The following is a 25,058-nucleotide window of genomic DNA, read 5'->3' as shown; positions in this document are numbered from 1 at the left end:
ATTACAATTATTTCTTACAGCTGGTTAATGGTTAGCAGTTAGATCCATGAACATATAGCTGATGAGTTCTAAATTGAACAAAACGGGCATCTATGATTCAACTAATTACTATTATCCAATTCCAAATAGGCTATTAATCATGTTCTATGTCAAAACTAAAGTTATTGTATTAACTTCCAGGCATTAAACTTGAAACTTTCAGTTTCTTCAATGAATCTTTAAACTTTAAACAACTAAATTGAAATTGAGTTTATGACATTTTCAACTTCAATTACTTCATGATATAGTGCAAATATCATCAATTGTTACAATAAAAATCTTGTAGTTAATCAAACATAATCCTTCAAAGAATATTTCAATCAAATGATTGTGACACAGATTAAATATGAAAAAAAGAATGTTAGAACAAATGAGAAAAAAAACAATTACAACAAGAAGCTAATTTCAGACAGTGCAAATAGATATGTTGAATGGATCCATTATTATCCATTTATTATCATCATCATCATAACAAAATCCCAATCTCAAATATTATGTTTACGTTATATCCCGTCGCCAATTGTTATAACTTATGAACCTGTATGCCCTGTTTATTGTATAACGCAACGATACCGCCAATCAGAGAGCAGCGAATTATCGACCGAATCAGTGACGCACAAAACACGTGCGAGAAACCTAGAGTCCTAATTGGTCCTGCTTCCTGCCTAGCCCAACCAGTTTAGTCCAGAACACCAGTCTCAACCTGTGTGATATGAATCATGTATTTCAAACATACGGGGTTTATATACCAATCAAACCGACCACAACGTACCATAAAATAGAAAATAATATTTGTACAAGATATGGCCAAAAGTGACTGTGAATGAAGGAGATAGTAATTAATATACTGTGTATTACTCAAGAATGGTAAAACGTATAATAATAGTTCATACGTCAAAATAAAACTCATAATAAGAGGGACATGAATATGAACAGTTTAGTTATTTAACAATTAAACGCCAAAAATATACGTATAATATTGATCTATAAATGGATCCCAACAGTTACCATTCATTATTCTCATCGGGATATAACAGTTTACATGTAAATATCTCAGGGTTACACATCTAAACAGTATTAAGACATCAATCGACAAAATGTAACAATAAGTTTTGTTTTGACCTAGAACACTATTAACACACTATTTGAAAAGAAGAAGAATTAAATTGATAAGCATAGTGTAGTTTGTGTATAAGAACCAATCAATAACGTGTATTAGTAACCCCCCCCCAAAAAAAAACAGTGATATTACAATTTCAGAAAACTATTTTACAATGAGCAATCAGAAATAAACAAATGGAATGAAATTTGAACGATGGGAATATTAACCAAATTTATTCATAATTTAGGCCTATCTTAATCATCTTTATAGACTAAATACAGTAAAATGTTGACAACCTAGAATCTAGTAAATAAGTCAATCAATACAAAACTATTCAAATTGTTCAGTAAATTCTCTTATATGATCAGTGATTACCAATATGGATAAGATTTCAACGTAGAAAGATACATATCTATTATCTTTTATGTATGCCTGCTTACTTATTTACGTCTGTTACTCCTCGTGGAAGAGCATAGACCGCTCACCAGCACTCTCCATCCAACCTTGTCCTGGGAAATTCTTTCTGGCCCTTTCCAGTTGTTATTTATCCTTTTCATGTCTCCATTTATTTCCCGATGTAATGTGTTCTTCGACCTTCCTCTTTTCCACTTCCCTTCAGGATTCAAGGTTAAGGCATGTCTCGTGATACAGATTGATGATTTGAGTAATGTATATCCTATCCATTTCCATCATCTTTTCCTAATTTCTTCAGCTGGAAGTTGGTTTGTTCTCTCCCAGAGAAGGCTGTTGCTGATGGTATCCGGCCAATGGATGTTGAGTATTTTGCGTAGACAACTATTTATAAATACTTGTACCTTCTTGATGATGGTTGTTGTAGTTCCCCAAGTTTCAGCTCCGTACAATAGGACTGTCTTGACGTTCGTATTGAATCCTCTATGTATATGTTGAAATATTTACATGACTTTAAATAAATATAAAGATTACTGTTTCAGATATAAGAATTGAATCACCATGAGTATTACACATTTAAATATAGACTTTTTTCCCATGTTTTCACTTTAAATGATTCATTATTTACTAAACTTTGCTATAATAAATTTCATTTTGGAACATCATACCTTTTATAACATAAGAGAAAACAATGTTTAACACAGAGTATTAAGTCCATTAATTAACATGTTAATATATCATTTACAACAGTAATACTGTGATGTGGGTTACTTATATCTATATAAGTAGTATATAACGGTAGAAGATCGATAAGGAAAAAATGAAAACGGTACGCAAGTGGTATGAAAATGCATGAACAATGAAATCTGACATAATGGACTGATATGTGTAAACGAGCGGTCAAATGTGAGACGATAGATTAGCAGTTTGCAAATTAACGATTTACTATATGGTGCTCAGATTTTATTGAGATACTCTGTAATTTCGTATTAAATACATTCGATCATCCCCGCTCGTGTTCTTATTCACTACAATACTACTATAGCTATTTGTCATACACTCACTATTTCCTAGAATGTTTAATTATTACCAAAAAAATAATGAACACCTATTGAAGTTTTCTATCTTCTTCTATAGAACTGTTTTTGTTTATTTAAATAATAATAGGAAGAAAAGGTAGTTGTCTTTTTTTACGGTATATTCTCATCTAAAAATAACACAAGTTGGTGTATTACTTACTTACTTACGTCTGTTACTCCCACTGGAGCATAGTCTGTCGATCAGAATTCTCCAAACCACTTTGTCATGGATCTTCTTTTCTAGTTCTATTCAATTGTTGTTCATTCTATTCATGTTGATCTCTATTTCTCGGCGTAATAAATCTCAGTCTTTTTTTGTACAAGTAGTGTCTCGTTTTAGCATTTAAAGAAAAAAAATGTATCAAGTGATTCACAATGATATTTTATTAATTTAAACTATTATATAAGGCGACGAGTTTAAGAACTTCTTCCTTTCCCCTGTTTCTGTAACCAGTTGTAAACATTCCTAAGTTATTATCAGAATGGGTTTTGTGGAGATTTTTAGAAATTCCACTGGTTGAAATCATGAGTCAATTGAAGCTAGACCACCATGGAAAACCTGAAAGCACTGGACGGCCTTTTCGTCCTAGTATGGGACTCCTCAGCAGTGCGCATCCACGATCCCGCCCCCTATGAGATTCGAACCCAGGACTTATCAGTCTCACGCCAGGCGCTTAGCCAACTAGACCACTGAACTGGCCGGCATCCAACGATGTTCTAAAAATCTATACAAAACCCATTCTGACAATGACAATCACCTGCTGACTAGTGACTGACTTCAGGAGATACTCCTGGAGTTCTAGTGAGAAGCTGTTACCAGTGGAGTTCAACTAGGTCTGTTGTGAGATATCAGCTCACTGAAGACAATGGTGTACGGTTGCGCGATTTCGTGGATTGGTTGAAGTTAGACATTAACACCATTGGATGCCGGCCAGCTCACTGGTCTAGAGGTTAAGCATCCGCACGCGAGACTGATAGGTCCTGGACTCGAATCTCGTGGGGGCGCGATCGTGTGTGCGCACTTCTGAGGAGTCCCATACTAGGACGAAAAGGCCGTCCAGTGCTTCCAGGTTTTCCATGGTGGTCTAGCTTTAATTGGCTCATGATTTCAACCAGTGAAATTCCTAAGTTAATTTAACCTACAGTCTAGTTGATTTTATTATTGTTTCAAAAGTTTATATTAGATTTTCATTCATTTCTTACCATTATATTTTGAAAGTAAGTTGTAACAAGTTATATTCTGTGAATTTAGATTTCTAGTTTATGTGATTGTGCATACATGGATATGTATCAACTTAATTTTGTATAATTAGTATTCATAATTACGAATCGATCTTAAGCATTTATGAATTCGGGAATCGAACCTAAAACCTTCGGTTTAGCGTGTAAATAATTAATCTCTAGACCACTGAAGGAAATATTAAACAGCGTGTTTCTTGAACTTTAATTAATATGAAATGTACAAGGTTGATGATCATTCATACATATCTGATTAGTTACTTACCACAATAGGCAGTGTGTAGTCTGAAGGGTTATTTTATTCGTTTATCAGCTTAGTATAATATCAAATGATGCCATCTGATAGAACCTCTTAAAACATGTATTATTATTGCAAATGATTAGAACTGCAATTGATCAGTCTCTTATTGGCATATGTGTATCGTGTGTGGATTGCCTCAATATTGTCTTAATCCATCTTTGCTTATATTGTTTGTAAATTTAGGCAATATTGAGGCAATCCACGTAGGATGCACATATGCTAATAATAGACTGATCAATTGCAGTCCTAATCATCAGTTGAAAGATTCAAATAAACAATACGAAGTGAATTTAAACTTCACCCCTATTGCACAGGTTAATGACTATCAGAACTCAGTAGCTGAGTGGATAAAGCGATGTTGTTTGAAACGGACGATATATAGTTCGAATACCAGAGTGAACATCAACTCTAAGATGCAGGTACATCCAACTGACGAGTCCCAAATAGGACGAAACGCGCGTCTTGGATTCCATCGCTAGCCACTATCCATCTAATCAACTTATTTACTTGTTTATTTTCTCTATAAATTTGGTCGATGCAATGATTCAAAGATCAATCATTGTTTTGTTTTCTAGTTTTACTACAAGAGAGATTTTTATTTTGTCATATTAGGTAAATAAAAAAAATCGAACCCCAAAACTATTCTTTTTTATTTGTTTTCTTTTCAACAAAAGATAAGAGATTAGGAAATATGTTTATTGAAAAGGCAATTTATAATAATTATTTGCTTAAGTAAAATGTTTTTTTTCTTATTTTATTGTAATATTTATTCCATGTTTTCCATGATGGTCTAGCTTCAATTGACTCATGATATCAACCACCCGTCTCTCGACGCGGCTAGAAATCAAAGACTGTACTGATGCGCGATATGTATATACCCCCCCCTTATGGTAAAATTGACTAGACTGAACCAGAGCAACTAGTTTTTCGAATGCAGTGTAAACAGGGCGCAACGATACATTCTGTATCTGAAACATGGCTGGGCAAGCTTACGTATCCCTTCTGGTTTCTGGACTGGATCATGTGTTTGGCTAGGCCCATTAGGTTTAATGTTATGCCAAAGCGATCACCATAAACCGTGCACCGGATTTTGGGGTACGCAGTTAGGCACGATATCTAATTGTGGTATGAGCGTGTGGATACTAAATCGTTTGTAGACTATGATATCCACAAAAAACCCTTCTGATATTAATATTTATTACATTAATTTATTTCATAATAGTAGGAATCACTACATAGTTTTATTTTGTAAGATCATATTACTCATGAGTAATAAGTTGTCTATTCAGAGATCATGGAAGCAAGGAGGAATCAATAATGATGACATGAATTTACAAGTCATCACTTGATGATTGGAATTACCTCAGGTGATATTGACTTTAAAATATGATTCATATATACTTTAAGTATTTTTTTATCTTGCCTAATCCTAAACTTCTTAATTCTTTTAATTTCAAAGTATTGCATTTTTATCAGAAGGGGTTTTGTGGATATTATAGTGATTTTAATGGTTGTCTTCAGTCAATCGAAGCTAGGTTACCATGGCAACCGTGGAAGCACTAATGAGGGGTCCCACAATAGGACGAAACATCCGTCCAGTGCTTCCAGGTTTTCCATGATGGTCTAGTTCCTAATGACTCATGATCTCAACCATTAGAATTATTAAATTTTTGTTAGTTTCCCTTTTTTTCTATGTTATGAAAAATGTTTTTATTTTAACTATTACAACAACTTGTTCTGTCTCCATATAGACGTTGAATTATTACTTATGATCTTTGGTCGTGCAGTATAACACGAAATCTATTTTGATTAAAGTTATAACTTCTTAAATAAAATTAAATCATTGAATTAGGTCGAAGATCATAGTAGGGTAGTATGATGCTTTCTGCATCTCATGTCTACAATATGATAAGGTCATAAATTACTAGGCTCTACTTCAAGTTGAGTCATACATGCCTTCTGTTGAGGGTCATCATTTTAGAAATAAACAGCTGTTTTGGGGATTCCTGATTTCAATAGTTTACTAACCGCAATCAATCTGTGATATAAAACTTCTAAATAAGTAAGAAAAATAAACTATCGGTAATATCCATCGAAAACCAGAATCAATAAGAATATTTGTGGAGGGCTGAATAGCTATCTTCTTTTAGTATGAGCTCTAGGGAGTACGACCTCAAAATCGTTGTGTTAAATAAAGAAAAGAAGCCATTGTCTATGTGTAGGGTTCTTTAACAGAAAGGATTCAGACTGTCAATAAAATTAGAACCCAAGATCTAGAAGTTTTGATTCGAGTAACGGCGTTTGACTTTTAGCCACTAACTCTCTTTTTCAAATTCTCCACCCTCCCTACTTCTGCATAGACAACCGGATTGTGTCGTTATTCTTGACAATTAGAGTATGGCTCATTATCCAAGTACCCATTAAATAAGTTTATTTGTTATTACATTTTCTAAACTCTTGAGTACATAAGTCGTTTATCGTATTGGATTCGCTCATGAGGAAAATAATATTTCATGGAAATATATATCTATTACATAATTCTTTTCCATTAGGTATCTAACACTTAAATATGACCTATTCGCATAATCTTTCATTAGAACACGATCTACCATGTGGAGTTTTAAAGACTAATAATAACAAACTAAGAAGATTTCATTTGCTTTTTTACATTAGTTTACAATATTGAATGTTAGAAGATTCGAAAAAAAATCGAAATATTTTTATTCTAGTAAAATACATGAGTGGTTGAGATACAGATTTCACTAAAAAGGAATAGTTTTTAACACTCCACTCATTGATTGAAACATAACACTCTCTCTGCGAGATCTTAAACTTTAATCTTTAGTTCAATTCCTAGTAGAGTCATAGGTAAGGGTTAACAAGTAGTAATAAGACATAAAAAAACAACTATTCAAAACTCCCACAACCGATGTTATCCTTCATCAAATGAATCTAAGCTTGATAAAAGACTTAAGTAAGCGTTAAAATTCTCATCATCTCCTAGAACCAAGCACTGATGTCTTGTCCGAAATAATGATGATGAGATTGTTATGACCTTGATGTCTGGCTTTCTATCACGCGACTTATCGACCAGCCAGAATACGACTTATACAATTTCGCACTATGCCAAACCAACGACGTTCAACCGGTATGAGCAGTCTAGCGTCCTGATTGGTCCTATGTCCTTCTAGCCCCTCCACTTGAGTCCAGAACACAATACCAGCTTCTGTAATATGAATCGAATCGAATCGTTTATTTCAGACATACTCGGTTTATATACTAATCAAACAAACCACATCGTACCATAAAATAGAAAACAACATTTGTACAATATTTGACAAGTGAAATAAATATTGGTCAATAGGAAATGTTCATTTAAAGTCCAAGGACACCATTAGACAATATGATAACTATAGGATAATTATACAATAAGAATATTTATAGAATATTAGTCTATTAACAGTCCTCGGAAGTCACCTGTAACTTAATCTTTACTGGGTTATAACAGAGATGTCTGTAATTCAATCATTCAAGGAAAGACTACATATCATACTACAGAAGTTCATCTACCTGAGTTTCAATTCTTTTTAAACATTTTAACATCTTTTCTACTTTTTCTGGTTAACGTGTTTTCAGCGAGTTAGTTTTCTACGGGATAGGGTCACTAGTCCTATGCCCAACCTTCCTCCTTTATCCGAGCTTGGGACCGATAATAGCCTCAGAGGGGCTTCAGGTGGAGTTGACATTTTAACATAACTTCCCTAAATTATTCATTTTTTTCTGTAATTTCAACTGCATAATATGTAAATGTTTGTCTGTATTAACTAGTGATTGTTTTCAGAAGGGGTTTTGTGAAGATTTTAGTAATTTCAATAGTTGAAATCATGAGTCAATTGAGAAGCCGTGACCAGTAGAGTTCAGCTAGGTCTGTTGTGAGATATCAGCTCACCGAAGACAATAGTGTACGGTGGCGCGATTTAATGGATTAGTTGAAGTTAGACATTAACACCATTGGATGCCGGCCAGCTCATTGGTCTAGAGGTTAAGCATCCGCGCGATTGATTGTTTTCTCTTTCATGGAATTAACCAAACTAAACTTTATTTAATATCATTTTACTTAACTATTACAAATGGTAGGATACGAAAATCAGACAAAAAATGAAAAAAAAGCTAAACTGATATCATACTGGGCAAATATTTTTATTTTTTTGTCTTATCACCAGGAGCATCCATTTTTTTTTCGTACATAAACATCATGAAAAAAATTGTTTTTCTTTTAATAGTTAGCAAAGCAAAAAAATTTTTGAAAATGAAGAAAGGTTAAATGGATAGAAATAATGAATGCTGAATATGAACGATAATAACAATATAGACTGTAAAGCTATTATTAATGATACTACAGATGGTATAAAAGATGATAATGACGTTGACTGTAAAAGTGATCCGATCAATGTGGGCGAGGTAAAAAACCATGTTCATCGATAGTGAAACATATAATTGAAACGGGGCACAAAATTGACATTAATAAATTTAAAGCCCCCTTATGTGTACAATAACAATTAGTTGCGCAATTTCGTGGTTTGGTTGAGGTTAGACATTAACATCGTTGAATGCCGGCCCAGTGATCTAGAGGTTAAGTGTTCGCGCGATACTATAGGCCCTGGGTTCGAATCCCGATGGCGGGATCGTAGATGCGCACTGCTGAGGAGTCCCACAATGGGAAGAAACAGTCGTCCAGTGCTTCCAGGTTTTTAATGATGGTTTGACATCAATCGGTTCATGATCACAATTATTCTGTGATTTGAAAACTGACTTCTGAATTTGTTAGTTTTTACAGTATGTAACTGACATTTTGGTCTTGATGTGTTTTTTTTAAAACTGAAACTCTATTTTCATACTGGTAAATATCATACTTTCTATAACAATCGTTATATAATAGTTAACTATCCAATGCTCTCTGAATTTCAACGGTTATTTAACTAAGAATAGTTCGTGATGCTAAATTTGGCAATCCTTAAAAACCTTTGTTTCGAGTCCCGCTTTTGAAATTACAGCTACGCACTGATGTGGAGTTCCATACTAGGACGAAACGGATGTCCAGTGCCTACAAGTTTTTAATGGTAGTCTAGCTTAGATCGACTCTTGAATTCAACTGTGAAAATAAGTTATATATCCGTCGAAACGACGATGTATCATCAAGCTAAAAAATTGCATAATAGAAATAATTACTGAAAACAAGAAAATTAATGTTAAATATTTTATTCCATTCTATCACGATTATACAATGCACACAATTGTAGCAGCATGTTATATCCCGATGAGAATAATTAATGGTAACATTTGGGATTCATTTATGGACCAATATTATACGTATGTTTTTATCATTTAACTGTTAAGTAACTAAGCTATTCATATTCGTGTTCCTCTTATCATAGGCTTTATTTTGATCTATGAACTATTATTATACGATTTACCATTCTTGAGTTATGCCCTGTCTATTAATTACTACCTCCCTCATTCACAGCCACTTTTGGCTAATTCTTGTACAAATGTTGTTTCCTATTTTGTGGCGCGATGTGGTCTGTTTGGTTTATATATAAACTCAGTCTGTGTTGAAATAAATGATTCATATTGCAGGGGCTGAGATTTGTGTTCTGTACTTAACAGACAGGGCTAGTCAAGAAGCAGGACCGATAAGGATTCTAGACTGCTCGTACGGGTTCTATGTATCATTGGTCCAATCTATAATTCACTGTTCTCTAATTGACGGTATCATTAAGTTATACCTTAACAGGACACAGGGCACAAACTATAACAATTGGCAATGGGGATGGGATTCGAACCCGCGCGAGGAAACCGCAATGGATTAGCAATTAATGAGTTTTATTGGAATAATTCAATGAGAAATTTTCTTCATGTACATCATGTTCACTTTAATACTTAGAAACTTCATCATAGAAGTGCATAGAAAGGAACATTTTTGAAGGTGATCACTAATAAGCACATAATCAATAAGTTGATGAAATCTTCAAGAATACTTCAATTATAATTAATAGAAGTCAACTCATTCATATTCCATATTCTTTATATTATTCAAACTGATGTCAAAATGTGATAAGAAAAAATGTGTACTAGGGAATTGTTTCAAATCTTCATAATCCCATCACTTTGTTTTGTAAAGCAGTAATATCCTATTTCATTCATATTCTATTTTAAAACTATACTGGTTTTTTCCTTCTCTAGATGGTTACAAATTTTGTTTCATGAAGCTGATTCAACTAATCAAGGATACTTAAGTGAATTTGAAGTGATTCGTTTAATTCGATCAATTAATCCAAGTTTATCATCGATACATTTAAGGCATAAATTAAAAGTAAGTCATTAAAATTATTTCATTGAAGATTAAACAATGAAAAAAAGCTTTATGTAATTTTAATGATCGTATATTAACTTCATGGATCAGGATTGTTTAGAATATGATTGAATAAGAGGCATGAAGGTGTCTCGGTTTTAGGGATTTTTCAGAAATGTTCAACTATAATCCCTTATTAAGGACCGAACTCAAGACCGTTAGGCGTCTCAATATTCACATTGTGATGTGAGCTACTTATATCCGCATAAGTAGTATATAATGAAAGTCAGGAATAGGATGTATTTCAGTAGAAGATCAAGAATGAAAGAAGAGGAACATAAAACAATTAATATGAAAAAACAGAAACAATGAAATCTGAGACGATGGACTGATATTTGCAAAAGAAACTGTCAAGTGATCGATATTTTGCAAATTCAGTATTTACTATATAGTTCTCAGATTTTATTGAGATATTTTTTTCATGTTCTAATACATTCGATTGTCCCCATTCGTGTTCTTGTTCACTACAATATTACGTTCATGCTGCTAGATAAGTCAATATTCCCGATTTTAGTCTATTTCAATTATGTAAGAAAGAAAATTGAGTTTGTTCTAAACAACTACTTTTCAAGGAGCTGAGAAATCAAGTAGTTTTGTTAACCATAAAAAAATGAGACTAATTTATACACCTAAAGCTACTTGTAGTGCTTTTTTGAATGTACATGTATGAACCGATGTTGTTGATGTGGTTAATTTTAGTTAGTTAATTGCAGTATAATGAATTCTGGTTCACGAACTCAACTATAGACACTTTCATGTAACTTTTAGTGGGGCCCTTTATTTTGTCGTTCATTTAGATCGGACGATGTTTGTTGACGGGCTCTCCACTTTATTGGCTCGAGATCTGACTCCAATTTGATCATATGAATGATCGTTGTCGAAATATATGTGTCCTGACTATTTTCGTATATCTTCATCGACTTAATCCGCATTGAGTGATTAACGGAATTAAATAAGTCAAATAACAACAATGGACTTTTGAATGCATATATTCTGTATATGAAGCGAATGGAAGACAGCAAAACGAAACGACGCGCGTTGGAGATGGCGGGTTAATCAACTCCCCTTTGGTCAAGCGTTAATCAATAATTATAGTTACACAAAAATAGGTTACAGACATATGATGAGTAAGGGGATAAGAAGTGTACATACACCTACGCGCTCATATAAAACAGTCAAGATTGATAAGCGAATAAATAACAAGATCAAAATATGACTCAAATAGAATGAATAGATTGGCCCATCCGAAAGCTAGAATAAGATATATAGGCTTAACATAATAACCGACACCACAAACTTTGAAGTTAACACATCCTATTCTCATGCTATATTCGTTCATATAATCATTCATAGAATGTATCACTTAGGTATATAAAATAAATCCGACAATAGAACAAGTTTCTTTCTAATCATATCAAAGAATTGAAGTTTTGAATAGTTTAACTGTTTTACTCAATCAATCTTGTACAAGTCTCTTTTATACTATTTGCCTAGATAAACTCGAATCAAATTGTTCGATATAATTCTTTTCAATCACTGAGCCTATTAAAAATGTACCACAAATAAACAATGGTTATATGAATGAGAGACTTGTTGATTAAAAAAAGAATATAATCACATTATGTTCTACACACTAGAGATTTCTATTAAGTTGCTTCTGATATTTTCAAATAATAAGATTATTCGAAATAAGGCAACCAGTAGTATTATTGTTTGTGTGGGTTACTTATATCCATATAAGTAGGATATAATTGTGGTCAGGTATAGAATATATTTCAGTAGAAGATCGATAAGGAAAAAATGGAAACGGTACGCAAGTAGTATCAAAATGCATGAACAATGAAATCTGACATAATGGACTGATATGTGTAAACGAACAGTCAAATGTGAGACGATGGATTAGCAGTTTGCAAATTAACGACTTATTATATGGTTCTCAGATTTTAGTGAGATACTCTGTAATTTCGTGTTCTAAGACATTCGATTGTCCCCACTGGTGTTCTGTTCGCTACATTAACATTATTACAGTAAATATGAAGTAAGAATGATTGTTATGATTAGTGATATTTAAGTCAAAATATTAATACTAAATATATGTAGTTATCTATCATTAGTTACAGATCCGATCCTAAGAAATACGAAAAATAAAATAACATAGGAGAAAATGATAACAGATTTCCTTCACATCTCTTTTTTGTTTTACTTAACTAGGAGAATGTATTAAAGAAATACCAACACTATCGACTTCTCTATTAAATGTATATTGATAATGGGATTATTTAGAAAATAAATGTTACCCTATTGATAAATGATTGACATGAGAAAATGTAACAAAGTATAGAAAGTAATTAGGATAAAATTGATGAATGTGGCTATTAGTTAGATCTAGGACACGTGTTCTATCCTGCTAACAGTATGTACCTGCATCTCGGAGTTGATGTTTACTCCGGGATTCCAATACAATGCTTTTTGCTTCAAACACACAACTTGTTGTTCACTTAGCTAGTAAGTCCAGCTAGCCATTCATTTTTAGTGGCCCGATATATCTGACTCCAGGTAGATCGTATGAATGATTGTTCTCCAATCGTCGCATATTGTTATCGACTTAACTCGCGTTAGTGAATAACGGAATTAGATAAGTTTGAATATATATATATATATATATATATATATATATATATATATATATATATATATATATATATATATATATTTCGTACAATCGTTGGTCTGAACAGACGGTCTATCGGAGAAAGGAAGCGAATAAACCGAAGCGAAGTGACACGCGATGGAAAGGGCATGTAAATCAACTTAGTGTAAACAAGCTTGAATTGATATTTATAGTCAGACAAAAATAAGTTACAGACATGTAATCAGTAAGATAAGGAATACACACATATGTGCTTACATAAAAACAGTCAGTTTATAAGCGAATAAGTGACAAGATCAAAATTTAGTTCGAGAAGAATGAATAGGTTGATCTGTCCTGAAGCTAAAATAATCTATGTGGGCTTGACATAGTACCAGCCCCTACACACCTGTCCCACGGGCATATGTTTGTTATGGTCTTAAATTATTCCATTGTTAATATAAGGACTAAATGTTGATCTGTTTCAGATCAAATACCATTACAAATTGCATTAATGCATCAAAGTTCGATTTGCACACAGTTATAACTTTCCATACTCATTTCTTTCCAGTAGCAAAGGCTTCACTTATTCTTTAAATACTGAACTCAGAAAAGATATAGGGAATAATACTGCTGAAAACTTGTACCATATGATATTTATATATGCATATGTGAATTGATTCTCAGAAAAATTCGAATACAAATTAAATAGAATTTAAGGCAAAACTAAAACTTATGGACGAACCAATCAGGTATAAGATAACAAGTCTCAGGTTTTGTTGCGAAATCAACTCATCCATTTGGTTAAATAGAGATTAGGCCCCCAAATGCCCTGGTACGGCCGAGAGTTCGGAGAGTCCGCTTTACCTCTCCAAATGCTCGCACATGGACACATGTATATAGTCTCTGCCAGGGAAACCCTACTCACTGCCTTTTCGTGGCGGTGTTGTTGACGAAATTAATAAGACAAAGAGTGAATGTCCGTCGCTTTGACCGGGTTGCTGGACATGGAGAGTCCACCTAGGGAATTTGGTTGGGAAACCCTGATTCCAAACCAACGGTGCACATGGGCTGGCTTTAGTATCCTGAAAGAACAAATGGCGTATGAACCAATCGTTGGTCACCGGCTTCCATGGGACTGCATCTCCTTACGACTCTCCACTGCCTTGTGGATCAGACCTTCAGGTCGAAGGCTCGGGGTTTGGCCCCCTAAGAAAACCACCTGCTTCGGTTTGGGCACCCGGTCAGTATTACAGCCCTCACACATATCGAATGAGATTTGTGTGGTGCATATGTATTTGGTGCCTCCTTGTACTAATATCTATGTGTTAAAATAAATAATAAATTATAGCTGATGTCAGTTCATGATGAAAACCCTAAATCTAATTTCTATCCTTAACTAACAACTGTAAATCATAATTCGAATTCTTCACATCAATTTATAACTCTCATATGGTCCTAGTTATCAAGGTCAGTCTGGCGTCGCTCAAAGGTCGTCCATAAATTATAGTCTCACTGGATTTAAAAACTATGATCATAATACTTGATAATATGTATTCGTATGGAGATGAGTTCACATGAATTGAATCAATGAATGTTTCGTATTATTCATAACTCGGTTTATACATTGGTTTCTCAGAATTTTAGGAAGCCAAAAAAACAAATAGTATTTTGAAAAAAAGGAAAACGTTTATAAAATAACTTTCTAGTAAATACAAAATTAGTATATATTTTGATACTTACTGACTTACGCCTGTTACTCCCGATAAAGCATAGGCCGCCGACCAGCATTCTCCAACCCACTCTGTCCTGAACTTTCTTTTCTAATTTCATCCAATTCTTGTTCATTTTTCTCATGTCTATTTCCATTTCCCGGCGTAATGTGTTCTTTGGTCTTCCTGTTTCCCTTTGGCCTTGAGGATTACATGTGGGGCCTTGTGTTGTGACGCAGTTGGGTGCTTTCCTCAATGTGTGTCCTATCCACTTCCAGCGCTTCTACCTGATTTCTTCCTCCACTGAGATCTGGTTTGTTCTCTCCCATAGTAGGTTGTTGCTTATAATGTCCGGCCAATAGATCCGAAGTATTTTTTACGTAGACAACTGTTAATAAACACTTGTATCTTCTGGATGATGGTTTTTGAAATATTTTAACTAATTTAAGACTAAAACATAACTAACTAACTAAGTTTTTCTTCCACTTTTCACTCTTTTGGTTTATTATCACATGAACAAAACATTTTTACAAATTTATTGATTGATCTGATAAAGAAAAAACTAGATCAAGTTTAATGTATGTATGCATGTATGTATGTATATAGAAACCGGTAATTCGATTGATTCTTTACTACTTTTTCGTTGTTGCTAAGAGTCATCTGATCTAGTTACTGTTTGTTGTGTTATTTATTTATTTATTTATTTGAAAAACAAATTAATGATATAAAAAGAAAAATATTATCACTTGTATATCGATGTGTTTGTTTGTGTGTGCGTGTGCATGTGTGTGTGAGTGCTTGCGTGCGTGTGTGTGCGTTTGTACATGATAATGAAAACCATCATTGAAACTGTTATGATGATATGAAAGGTATCATGTTTCTGTCTCTTTTTTTTTCCTTTGAAATCTTGTCTGTTAATGAATTGAAAGGAAAGGACTTTTTTAAAAACATTCTGTCAAATCTTTAATGATTTAATTTTGAAATGTAAAATGTTTTCATTAGAGATTAAGTTTGTATGACCATTATTGGATAGTAGTTACTAAGCAGTGGACAAAACACTTGACAACTATTATCTGGGTTTTTTTCTAGTGATTATACACAATGTAAGATTCGATAAGTTATTGTTTTTGTTTTTTCCGTTCCTGTCTGCAGACCATTTAAGTATGATATTTTCAATTTCTTAGAATTTCTTCATTTATATAGATATACCTCCTTTTTGTTTTTATAGGAGATGGAGAGTAAAGTTCGATGTCATAAAACTGGAATAACTAAAGATGATTTTGTAAATTTTTTTAAGAAAGTTGCTACCAGACAAGAGATTTATTACATTCTTGTAAGGTAAGCGTTTTTCCTTTCAAAAAAAAGAATGATGTATATCTAATGGTTATTATTTCACTACATAATTATTCGTGTCAGTATGGTGGGGGGAGGCGTTGTGTGGAAATGATTGAATTTCATTGAAATTACGAATAAACCTAATTTAAACAACTACTGATGACGTGGAAATATAAAAGGGCTTTTCTGTCTTAGTCCCATATTAGGACTAATCGGTCGTCCAGTGCTTCTAGGTTTTCAACGGAGGTCTAACTTAGATAGACTCATGAATTCAACAACAGTAAAATAAAATAGTTGTCAAATATACCTTAACAAAATATCTGTTTATTGTGCATCCTTCAAACCAATATACATTCATGCATCTTTCTGATCTAAATAATATCTAGACATTTGTAGCTTTTTAATCTTAATATTCTAGAGCATTGTATAAGTAATACTGTAACTTTTAATCATTACTAGTACTAATCATAGACCACTTTTCCCAACGTATTGATATGTTTGATTCATTATCATTATTTCACTAGGTAAAAGAATTTTCCTATCAAATAAATCAAACCTGATCTATCGAATTCAATCAGCAGTACTATTTATTAAACAAACATGATATTGACTACTAACCAGTGTTTAGTCAATGTAAATATCTCACTGTCATAAGAGTTAATTGATGATTAAGATAACCCATAGTGTCATTGAATAAGAAAAAGAGAATTTAGCGAAGAAAATTATTATGACCTTTGTTGTTTGTCGCTTTTCTTCATATCTGTCAATTGGACTATTATCTGACCCATAAATTTTGTTCTTCTTTACCCCTTGATTAGTACAATCCTTCCTATCCTTCTATAGACATACATTTTCCATATAACTATATATACGAATGTACAGCTTAAGTAAATGATTTCGTCGAGAAGAGAAGATTTTCTTCACTGAATTCTCTTTTTCTTATTCAATACCGCAGTAAATTGTCTAGCGTTTAAATGATTTCATTGATGATATTCATGACTGAAATCACATTATTCTTAGTTGGTAGATGTATATCCTTTAAAGATTATATTTACATAGTCACAATATAATAATTCATTTAAAATTGATGGATTATTTGGGACTTGCCAGCTAGGTGTACTTATATTATCAATGTGAATATCAACATTGTAATGGAATAACACTTAGTTGATTAGTCTCAAATAGGAAGAAATGTACGTATTGGATCACTGATAATAACCATAAGTATACAAATCTATAAGTTATCTTATAAGCTCAAAGAACCGTGAATGACGAGAATACGAATCTCATAGGGTACAACCAGATACAACTAGTTGAAGAGTACATATCAGCACAAAACCAAAATCCAAAATATCCTACTGACTAACACCAAATAGTTAACATTAAAACACTTAATTAAGTCACTCCTGCTTATAACCACGTTTCAATTTACTACCCAGAACTCAATCAACATTGAAAGACTAGCAAACAATAACAGTAGTCACTACTCAGTGATCAGTCATATATATATGAAAGGGATGTGTTTTTTTAAAAGACGAAACAAACTACTGATAGCCTTAATTTTTTTAAAGATATATATATGAATCAGTGTACATACATATGACTTGGTTTACTCGAATACACTCCATTTAAAATGGAAAACATTTTCTGAACCTAACAAATACATTTGTCAACAAGAATCACTTATTAAAGTTAGTTTTTGTCATTGTTTGATAATAATTGAAGAATCATTGAGAACTAAAATACACTGGACTGACGTTTTTTTTCCCTTCTCATCCTTCCCTGGCCCTAATTCCCTTAATGGACATACATTTTCCATATAACTATATATACGAATGCATAGCTTAAGTAAATAATTTCGTCCAAAAGAAAATTTTCTTCGCTGAATTCTCTTTTTCTTAGTTAATTGATGTCTTGAATAGTTCAATAGTAATACTTGATCACAACAATCGTTGACATCTATTTGAATCATGAAAAGTTCATCAGTTCTCAAAAAAATTCAAAATATATTTCCTTCTTAAAGAATACCAACTAGTAACAGTTTTATATTGTCTTAGTGTTAATTGTATGTCAATTAGATTACAATTGTCGAAACTAAAACGTATGTTTCATCCTACTGAACTCATCAACTGGATGTGACTAAATTTAATCAGTTATATTCTTTCTTAAAATAGTATACTTCCTGAACACTTTGTTGACAACCATAACTTACAAAAAATAGTAAATAATGGTGCGAATATTGAATTTATAGATAATGTTTACGAGAATTAATATAAATATCAGAACTGAGATGTAGATTATATCTAGCTGACAATTCCTAAATAGAACCAAAAATGTATCATGGATTCCATTTTCAAACAATATCCAAAACATAATTGACTTGTACATAAAGATTTTAGAGGCCCCAATTTGACTCTAATTAGATCGGATGATGATGATTGTTATCGATAAAGATATGCCGTCAACGCTTATATGTTTTTATCGACTTGAATTGAGTTAGTGAATAAAGGAACAAAAATAAGTCAAATACGAGAATGAAGCTTGAATACGTATAATTCATACTCTCATTGATCTGAACAGACAATCAGGAAGACGAAGCGAAGGAAGCAAAAAGAAGAAGGCGAAGCGAAGCGGGGAGAAATGTCGCCTAACGGAGAAGATGAATGAACTAATTAGATTTAACCAAGAATGACTCAATAATTTATAGTCAGATCAAAAATAAGTTACAGATACGTAGTGAATAGGATAAACAATCAATCAACACCACACGAAACTAAGTTGGTCACGATCAAATCCTTCTTACGCCTCTTAAAATCTGCTCGACTAACCCCTCTCCCGTTACTTTATCACCTCGCACCTCTAGGGCAAACGATTCGAGTACACGGAACTCTTTTACAAATAATTATTCTGTTATTACTTATTAGATATGTTTCAAATCTCTTATCATACAATCTTTTCTCATTGAATCACTATTTAAACATCATTTATTAAAACACTTATTCTAGGTATTCCAGTGGATCAGAACATTTGAGTGCAGAAGATTTAAAGAATTTTTTTGAAAGCGAACAAGGTGTAAGTTTCTTTCATGGTGTTCATGAAGTATATTTTTAAGTCGTGTTCAGTAAGTTGTTAATGTCTCACATATAATTAATACATTATAAGACGGAATAAATTTATCTTTATTCAACTGTCATCCTTATATGATTCAGATCACTTTTTTGGATCTAACGTTGTGTCCAACTTAACACAAATGTCTACGGATTCTTATTGTTAGTTCCTCCTATCTTATTTTTATATCTATAAGACGTATGTCTACATAACAATGATCCCTCACATCATAAACGACGAGAAATCCTTTGACGCGGTGTTTCTATCATCTGTTTAGATAAAGTCAACTTTTCGTAAAGTACGGTCGTCTGTTCTTGATTTGTTTTTTTTCACATAAAGGACATTGAAGCAAATCTTCAAATATGAGATACGACCTATTAATCCATATCTCGACAGCTCTCTTCTTTCTTTTCTAACCTCAGTAAACAATTCAATGTCCCTATCAGATCCCGCTTTATGTTACTAAATCATCAGGAGCCATCCTCAGATCCAAGCCAAACACTTTTTTTTTATATTTTAAGCACATGTATCATATATAGGTATGCATTCGTGAATATGTACACTAATAACCAATACAATCAGTACCCCATGTTACTGCACATAAACGTTGATATAGGAAATGTTCAAAGACCAATTATTATCCATAAGAGAGTAGCAAACCCTACTAAAGTCTCTGATATAAATATTACACAATGTGCTTATACCTCTTCTATATGTTACCTCGTACTAAATGTCAGTTTTCTATTATCTTTATTAATTTCATATACTTTACTTATTTATTATGCCTTGTTTTAAAATTTAGAGGACTGGATTAACGCGTGATCAATGTAAAGCTTTAATTAATCGCTTTGAACCATCCCATGAAAATCGGCAATACAATCTAATGGGAATCGATGGTGAGTTCATTATTTCTTGTATTTATCTTCCATGAATTCCTTGTACAGTACCTAGAATATTTTATTAAAGTTGGATATCGGCTAGTAATGAAACCCAGTATATATTTCATTCTGTCTAAAACTCATTCCCTAGATTCAACCTCATCTAAGTGTGCATGTCGACAATAAAACTTGGACCTAATGCGTTTCACTTCAACCCAGAGCCTTCAGTCTCGCGCTCGTACAATTAACCTCTAGACCACTGAGCTGGCATCCAACACTGGTCTACAAGTTAAGGGCTCACGCACTAGACCGATATGTCCTTGGTTCGAATCTCGCAAGGGGCGAGGTCGTGGATGTGCATTGTTGAGAAGTCTCACAATAGGACGAGATGGCCGTCCAGTGCTTCCAGGTTTTCCATGGTGGTCTAGCCTCAATTGACCCATGATCTCAACTATTAAAATTAACAGGATTAAAATGATATATTTAGTAGTCACAAGACTGTTTTACCTGATAGTAATTCAAAAAAATATAGGTCTTCGTGGGTGTGTACTTTCTATGTTCCAGGTGAATGCTATGACACTGCTACAAGGTTAAAACTTATATGAAAACACAAAATGAATATAATTGCGTCAGTGCAATAAATTTCGTGTTAAGTCTTCAGAAATCTTCAAATATAAATTGTGACTATAGTATCGATCTCTTTCAGAACATCTTCAGCTGTATGTATGGCTCAGCCACTTCAGGATTTGTTGCTTAGTCTTGGTTGATTCGGATATCTAGCAGGCTTCCGAAGAAGAAGGTAATCACACCCGAGCGATCAACTATAACCACGATAATAAAGTTAGGCGTCCGCTAATGTTAATTGATGAAAGACTGTTCTGAAATCTATGGATCCATCGACAGTTACAAATAAATAAAATCTCCAGACACGTAAGCTCATAAATCCACTAACCTTACAGATAAAAGAACTCAAATACTTAACTTTTAAACGATCAGGCACCCTATACAGTACCCTCAGGTTTTTATCTCTTGTTAACAACTTGTATTTGTTTGATACTTAGCAGAGTACTGGGTCTTGACTATTGAGGAGTCCGATATTAGGTAGAACAAGTTGTCAAGACCTACCTTAGTATTGCCTTTTTACTAAATTTAATCAGTAATGTGAACTGCGAACCTTACAAAAATGTAAAAATAATTTTAGAAACGTCTTATTTATAAGGCTATGAGTAATATGAGATAGCAACAATCGAAAAATATCCGAAGTGTCTATTTTTATGTTAAGCCCATTTATCTTATTCTAGCCTTCGGACAGTCCAATCTATTCATTCTACTTGAGTCATATTTTGACCATGTTAATTATTCACTTATCAATCTTGACTATTTTTATATGAGCGCGTAGGTGTGTTTACACTTATTATCCGATTACTCATCATATGTCTGTAACCTATTTTTGTGTGACGATAGATATTAATTAACGCCATCTCCAATGCGCGTCGTTTCGTTTTGCTGTCTTCCATTCGCTTCATATACAGAATATATGCATTCAAAAGTCCATTGTTGTTATTTGACTTATTTAATTCCGTTAATCACTCAATGCGGATTAAGTCGATGAAGATATACGAAAATAGTCAGGACACATATATTTCGACAACGATCATTCATACGATCAAATTGGAGTCAGATCTTGGGCCACTAAAGTGGAAAGCCCTTTCGACAACATCGTCCGATCTAAATGACGACAAAATAAAGGACCCCACATACCAAGTATTCATTTTAGCAATAAAACATATATACATTTTGAACAAATATGCATAAATTACATTCTTTCGTTAATATTTTAAATATATTACTTTCATTTTAGGATTTACATTATTATTATTATCCGAAGAATGTGATATATTCAATCCAGTACATCTACAAGTTTGTCAAGATATGTCTCAACCAATAACTCATTATTACATTGCATCATCACATAAAACGTAAGTTTCATTGATTCAACAATTCAGATCTAAATAAATACTGGAGCCCACGTGCACCATTGGTTCGGAATCAGGGTTTTCCAACTCCCCTAGGTGGACTCTCCATGTCCACCAACCCGGTTAAAGCGCCGGACATTCACTTTTCGTCCTCTCAATTTCGTTAAAAACAGTAATGTCACGAGAAGGCAGTGAGTAAGACTTCCCTGACAGATGCTATATACGCATGGCCATGTGAGAGCATTTGGAGAGGGTGAGCGGACTCTCCCCACTCTCGGCCGTACTAGGGCATTTGAGGACACTTACAATATCTTCTGCATACTTGATAAATCATTTCTGTCTAATTATATAGATGTTTGGTATAAATTACTTAGGATGTTTATTATTTATTCCAAATACTCTGACTACTACTTATACTGAAGTGAACAAGAACACAAATGGGAATAAACGAATCTACTTGGCACGGGATTACAGAGTATTCCAATAAAATCTGAGAACCATATAGTAAATCGTTAATTTGCAAAATATCAATCCATCATCTCAAACTTGACTGTCTCTGTTGCAAACATCAATCCATTGTCTCAGATTTCATTGTTTATGCATTTTCATACCAACTGCATTCCATTCTCGTTCTTTCCTCATCGACCTTCTACTGAAATACATTCTGTACCTAACCACCGTTATATACTACTTGTGTGGATATAAGTAACCCACACCACAATACTTCATGATGAATAACAAAATTTATAAGCTAATATTGTCTATTCTTGATTTCATAACCAATTCAGTAACTGAGTTTTAACAAACTTAAAACTTAAGTCAACTTAGTCAGTTAATGTATGGAGTTGAACTATTTTCATTGGTTGTCACATCATGAATAAAGTGTTTCCAAGATAGTAATAAAAGAATATTTACTAGATAAGATAAAACAAAACATAGGAGCTTTTATTACAGCTTCTATCATCTGTTGAATTGTTATACAGTCACATTAGCATCATATATATTTATGATACTCTAATAAATTAATTTTTAGTTAACCTTTTTCTTGACATTTCATTTATTCGAGTATTTATAAATTTTGTAGGTTTTTTCACATAATAATCTCATTACTTCTATCAGACAAGAGCAATCGCAATATAACTAAGCTACTTAGAAACTTTTATTAGAAAACAAATTGATTACTTTTACTTACGCCTGTTACTCTCAGTGTAGCATAGGTCGCCGACCAGCATTCTCCAACCCACTCTGTCCTCCGCCTTCCTTTCCAGTTCTATCCAATTCTTGTTCATTTTTCTCATGTCTATCTCCATTTCCCGGAGTTATGTGTTCTTTGGTCTTCCACTTCTCCTTTGGCCTTGAGGATTTCATGTGAGGGATTGCATTGTGTTGCAGTTGGGTGCTTTCCTCAATGTGTTTTCTATTGAATTCCAGCGCTTCTTCCTGATTTTTTCCTCTACTAAGATCTGGTTTGTTCTCTCCCGTAGTAGGTTGTTGCTGATAATGTCCGACCAACGGATCCGAAGTATTTTGTGTAGACAACCGTTAATAAATATTTGTATCTTCTGGATGATGGTTTTCATAGTTGTCCAAGTTTGTGTCCCGTACATTAGAACTGTGTCGACATTTGTATTGAAAATTCTTACCTTGGTATTGATTGACAATTGTTTTTAGTTCCAGATGTTCTTCAGTTGTAAATATGCTGCTGATGTGTGGACGAGAATGATAAGGATTGGTTGTTTGCTTTGTCAGAAATGTAGATAGTTTCACAGGTGTTAGATGAGTTATATATTCCCCTATCCTTATTATTACTTATTATTGATTGTTGTATCGGATTTTTATTGTGGAAATATATGTACCTTCTAGTCAGGCTAATCATATGTTCTTGATGTCACTTGTGCTGAAGTCCTGTAGAATAGACACTGGGAAGGAGTCTTGTATAGAAATTCATCTAAGTTAAATTAACGTCCCATACGTATAAACGTGGAATATCTACCTTTATAACAGCTGCTCTTAAGACAAATTGGTAATTTTAGATTATCCCGATAGTATACGAAAAAATGTGCAATCCATTGACGGTTGTTAGATAATGTTCCTGGAATATTTAGGTGATTTTCCTCTGTTCATGCTGTACCAATCAATTGCTCATAGTTTAAATAAATTATGGTTATATTTGGACAGTAAGTGAAAATTTCGATTAGATTGAATTCTCCACGTTTCATGATTAAGCCATGTACACAAGAGAAAGCAATCTCACCTAACATTACTCTTCTCAATTACGAATCTCCTTTGTTATTTTATATTAACTTTCAATATATCATCTTATCTCAAATAATGAACTATAGTCAATCTTAAACCCATTATATACCGATATGTCAGTTCTCAAAATATAGAAATCATCCAATAAACTGTGCTGTATTCATTACATTTTATATTTTGTAAAACTTATAGATTTTTACTTGAAGATCAACTAACAGGTCCTTGCAGTATTGAAGGTTATCAAAGAGCACTTCTTTCAGGATGTCGATATATTGAACGTAAGTAGATTTGTGTAATTATATTTAATCGATAAACATGTTCTATGAACAAAGTTATTGTTTTTCATCAAAGACTATTCTTAAATAGTCTTTGATAATTTATACCTTTTTCATCTTCACATGAATGGGATAATTACATTACCTTTGCCATAGTTTATGACATTTATGTGATGACAACATTACTATCAATAAAAACGTTAAAATATGGAAAACAATGAAATATTCACGATTAAATTGTCGGGTTTTATAAGGTATGGATTGCTTGAAGTGAAATATGTACACTGTTGGATGCTAGCTCAATGA

The 25,058-nt window shown here is 33.1% G+C and overlaps 1 protein-coding gene across 1 annotated transcript in view; it reads left to right on the top strand.

The window, feature by feature from the left end:
- The window catches only part of PLCL1 (Inactive phospholipase C-like protein 1), a gene marked incomplete at its 3' end in the record, with an annotated part of 104,622 nt that overhangs the window by 39,932 nt on the left and 39,632 nt on the right, over positions 1-25,058 (top strand). The window contains exons 5-10 of the mRNA XM_012937681.3: positions 10,415-10,544; positions 16,153-16,262; positions 19,265-19,331; positions 20,170-20,263; positions 22,107-22,224; positions 24,670-24,755. Coding sequence (XP_012793135.2) covers positions 10,415-10,544; positions 16,153-16,262; positions 19,265-19,331; positions 20,170-20,263; positions 22,107-22,224; positions 24,670-24,755 — 605 coding nt within the window. The remainder of the gene's footprint in view (positions 1-10,414; positions 10,545-16,152; positions 16,263-19,264; positions 19,332-20,169; positions 20,264-22,106; positions 22,225-24,669; positions 24,756-25,058) is intronic.

The sequence above is a fragment of the Schistosoma haematobium genome, chromosome 3 (genome assembly GCF_000699445.3).
Source record: "Schistosoma haematobium chromosome 3, whole genome shotgun sequence".
Classification (NCBI taxonomy): Eukaryota; Metazoa; Platyhelminthes; class Trematoda; order Strigeidida; family Schistosomatidae; genus Schistosoma; species Schistosoma haematobium.
This window is presented reverse-complemented; position numbering and strand designations above follow the sequence as displayed.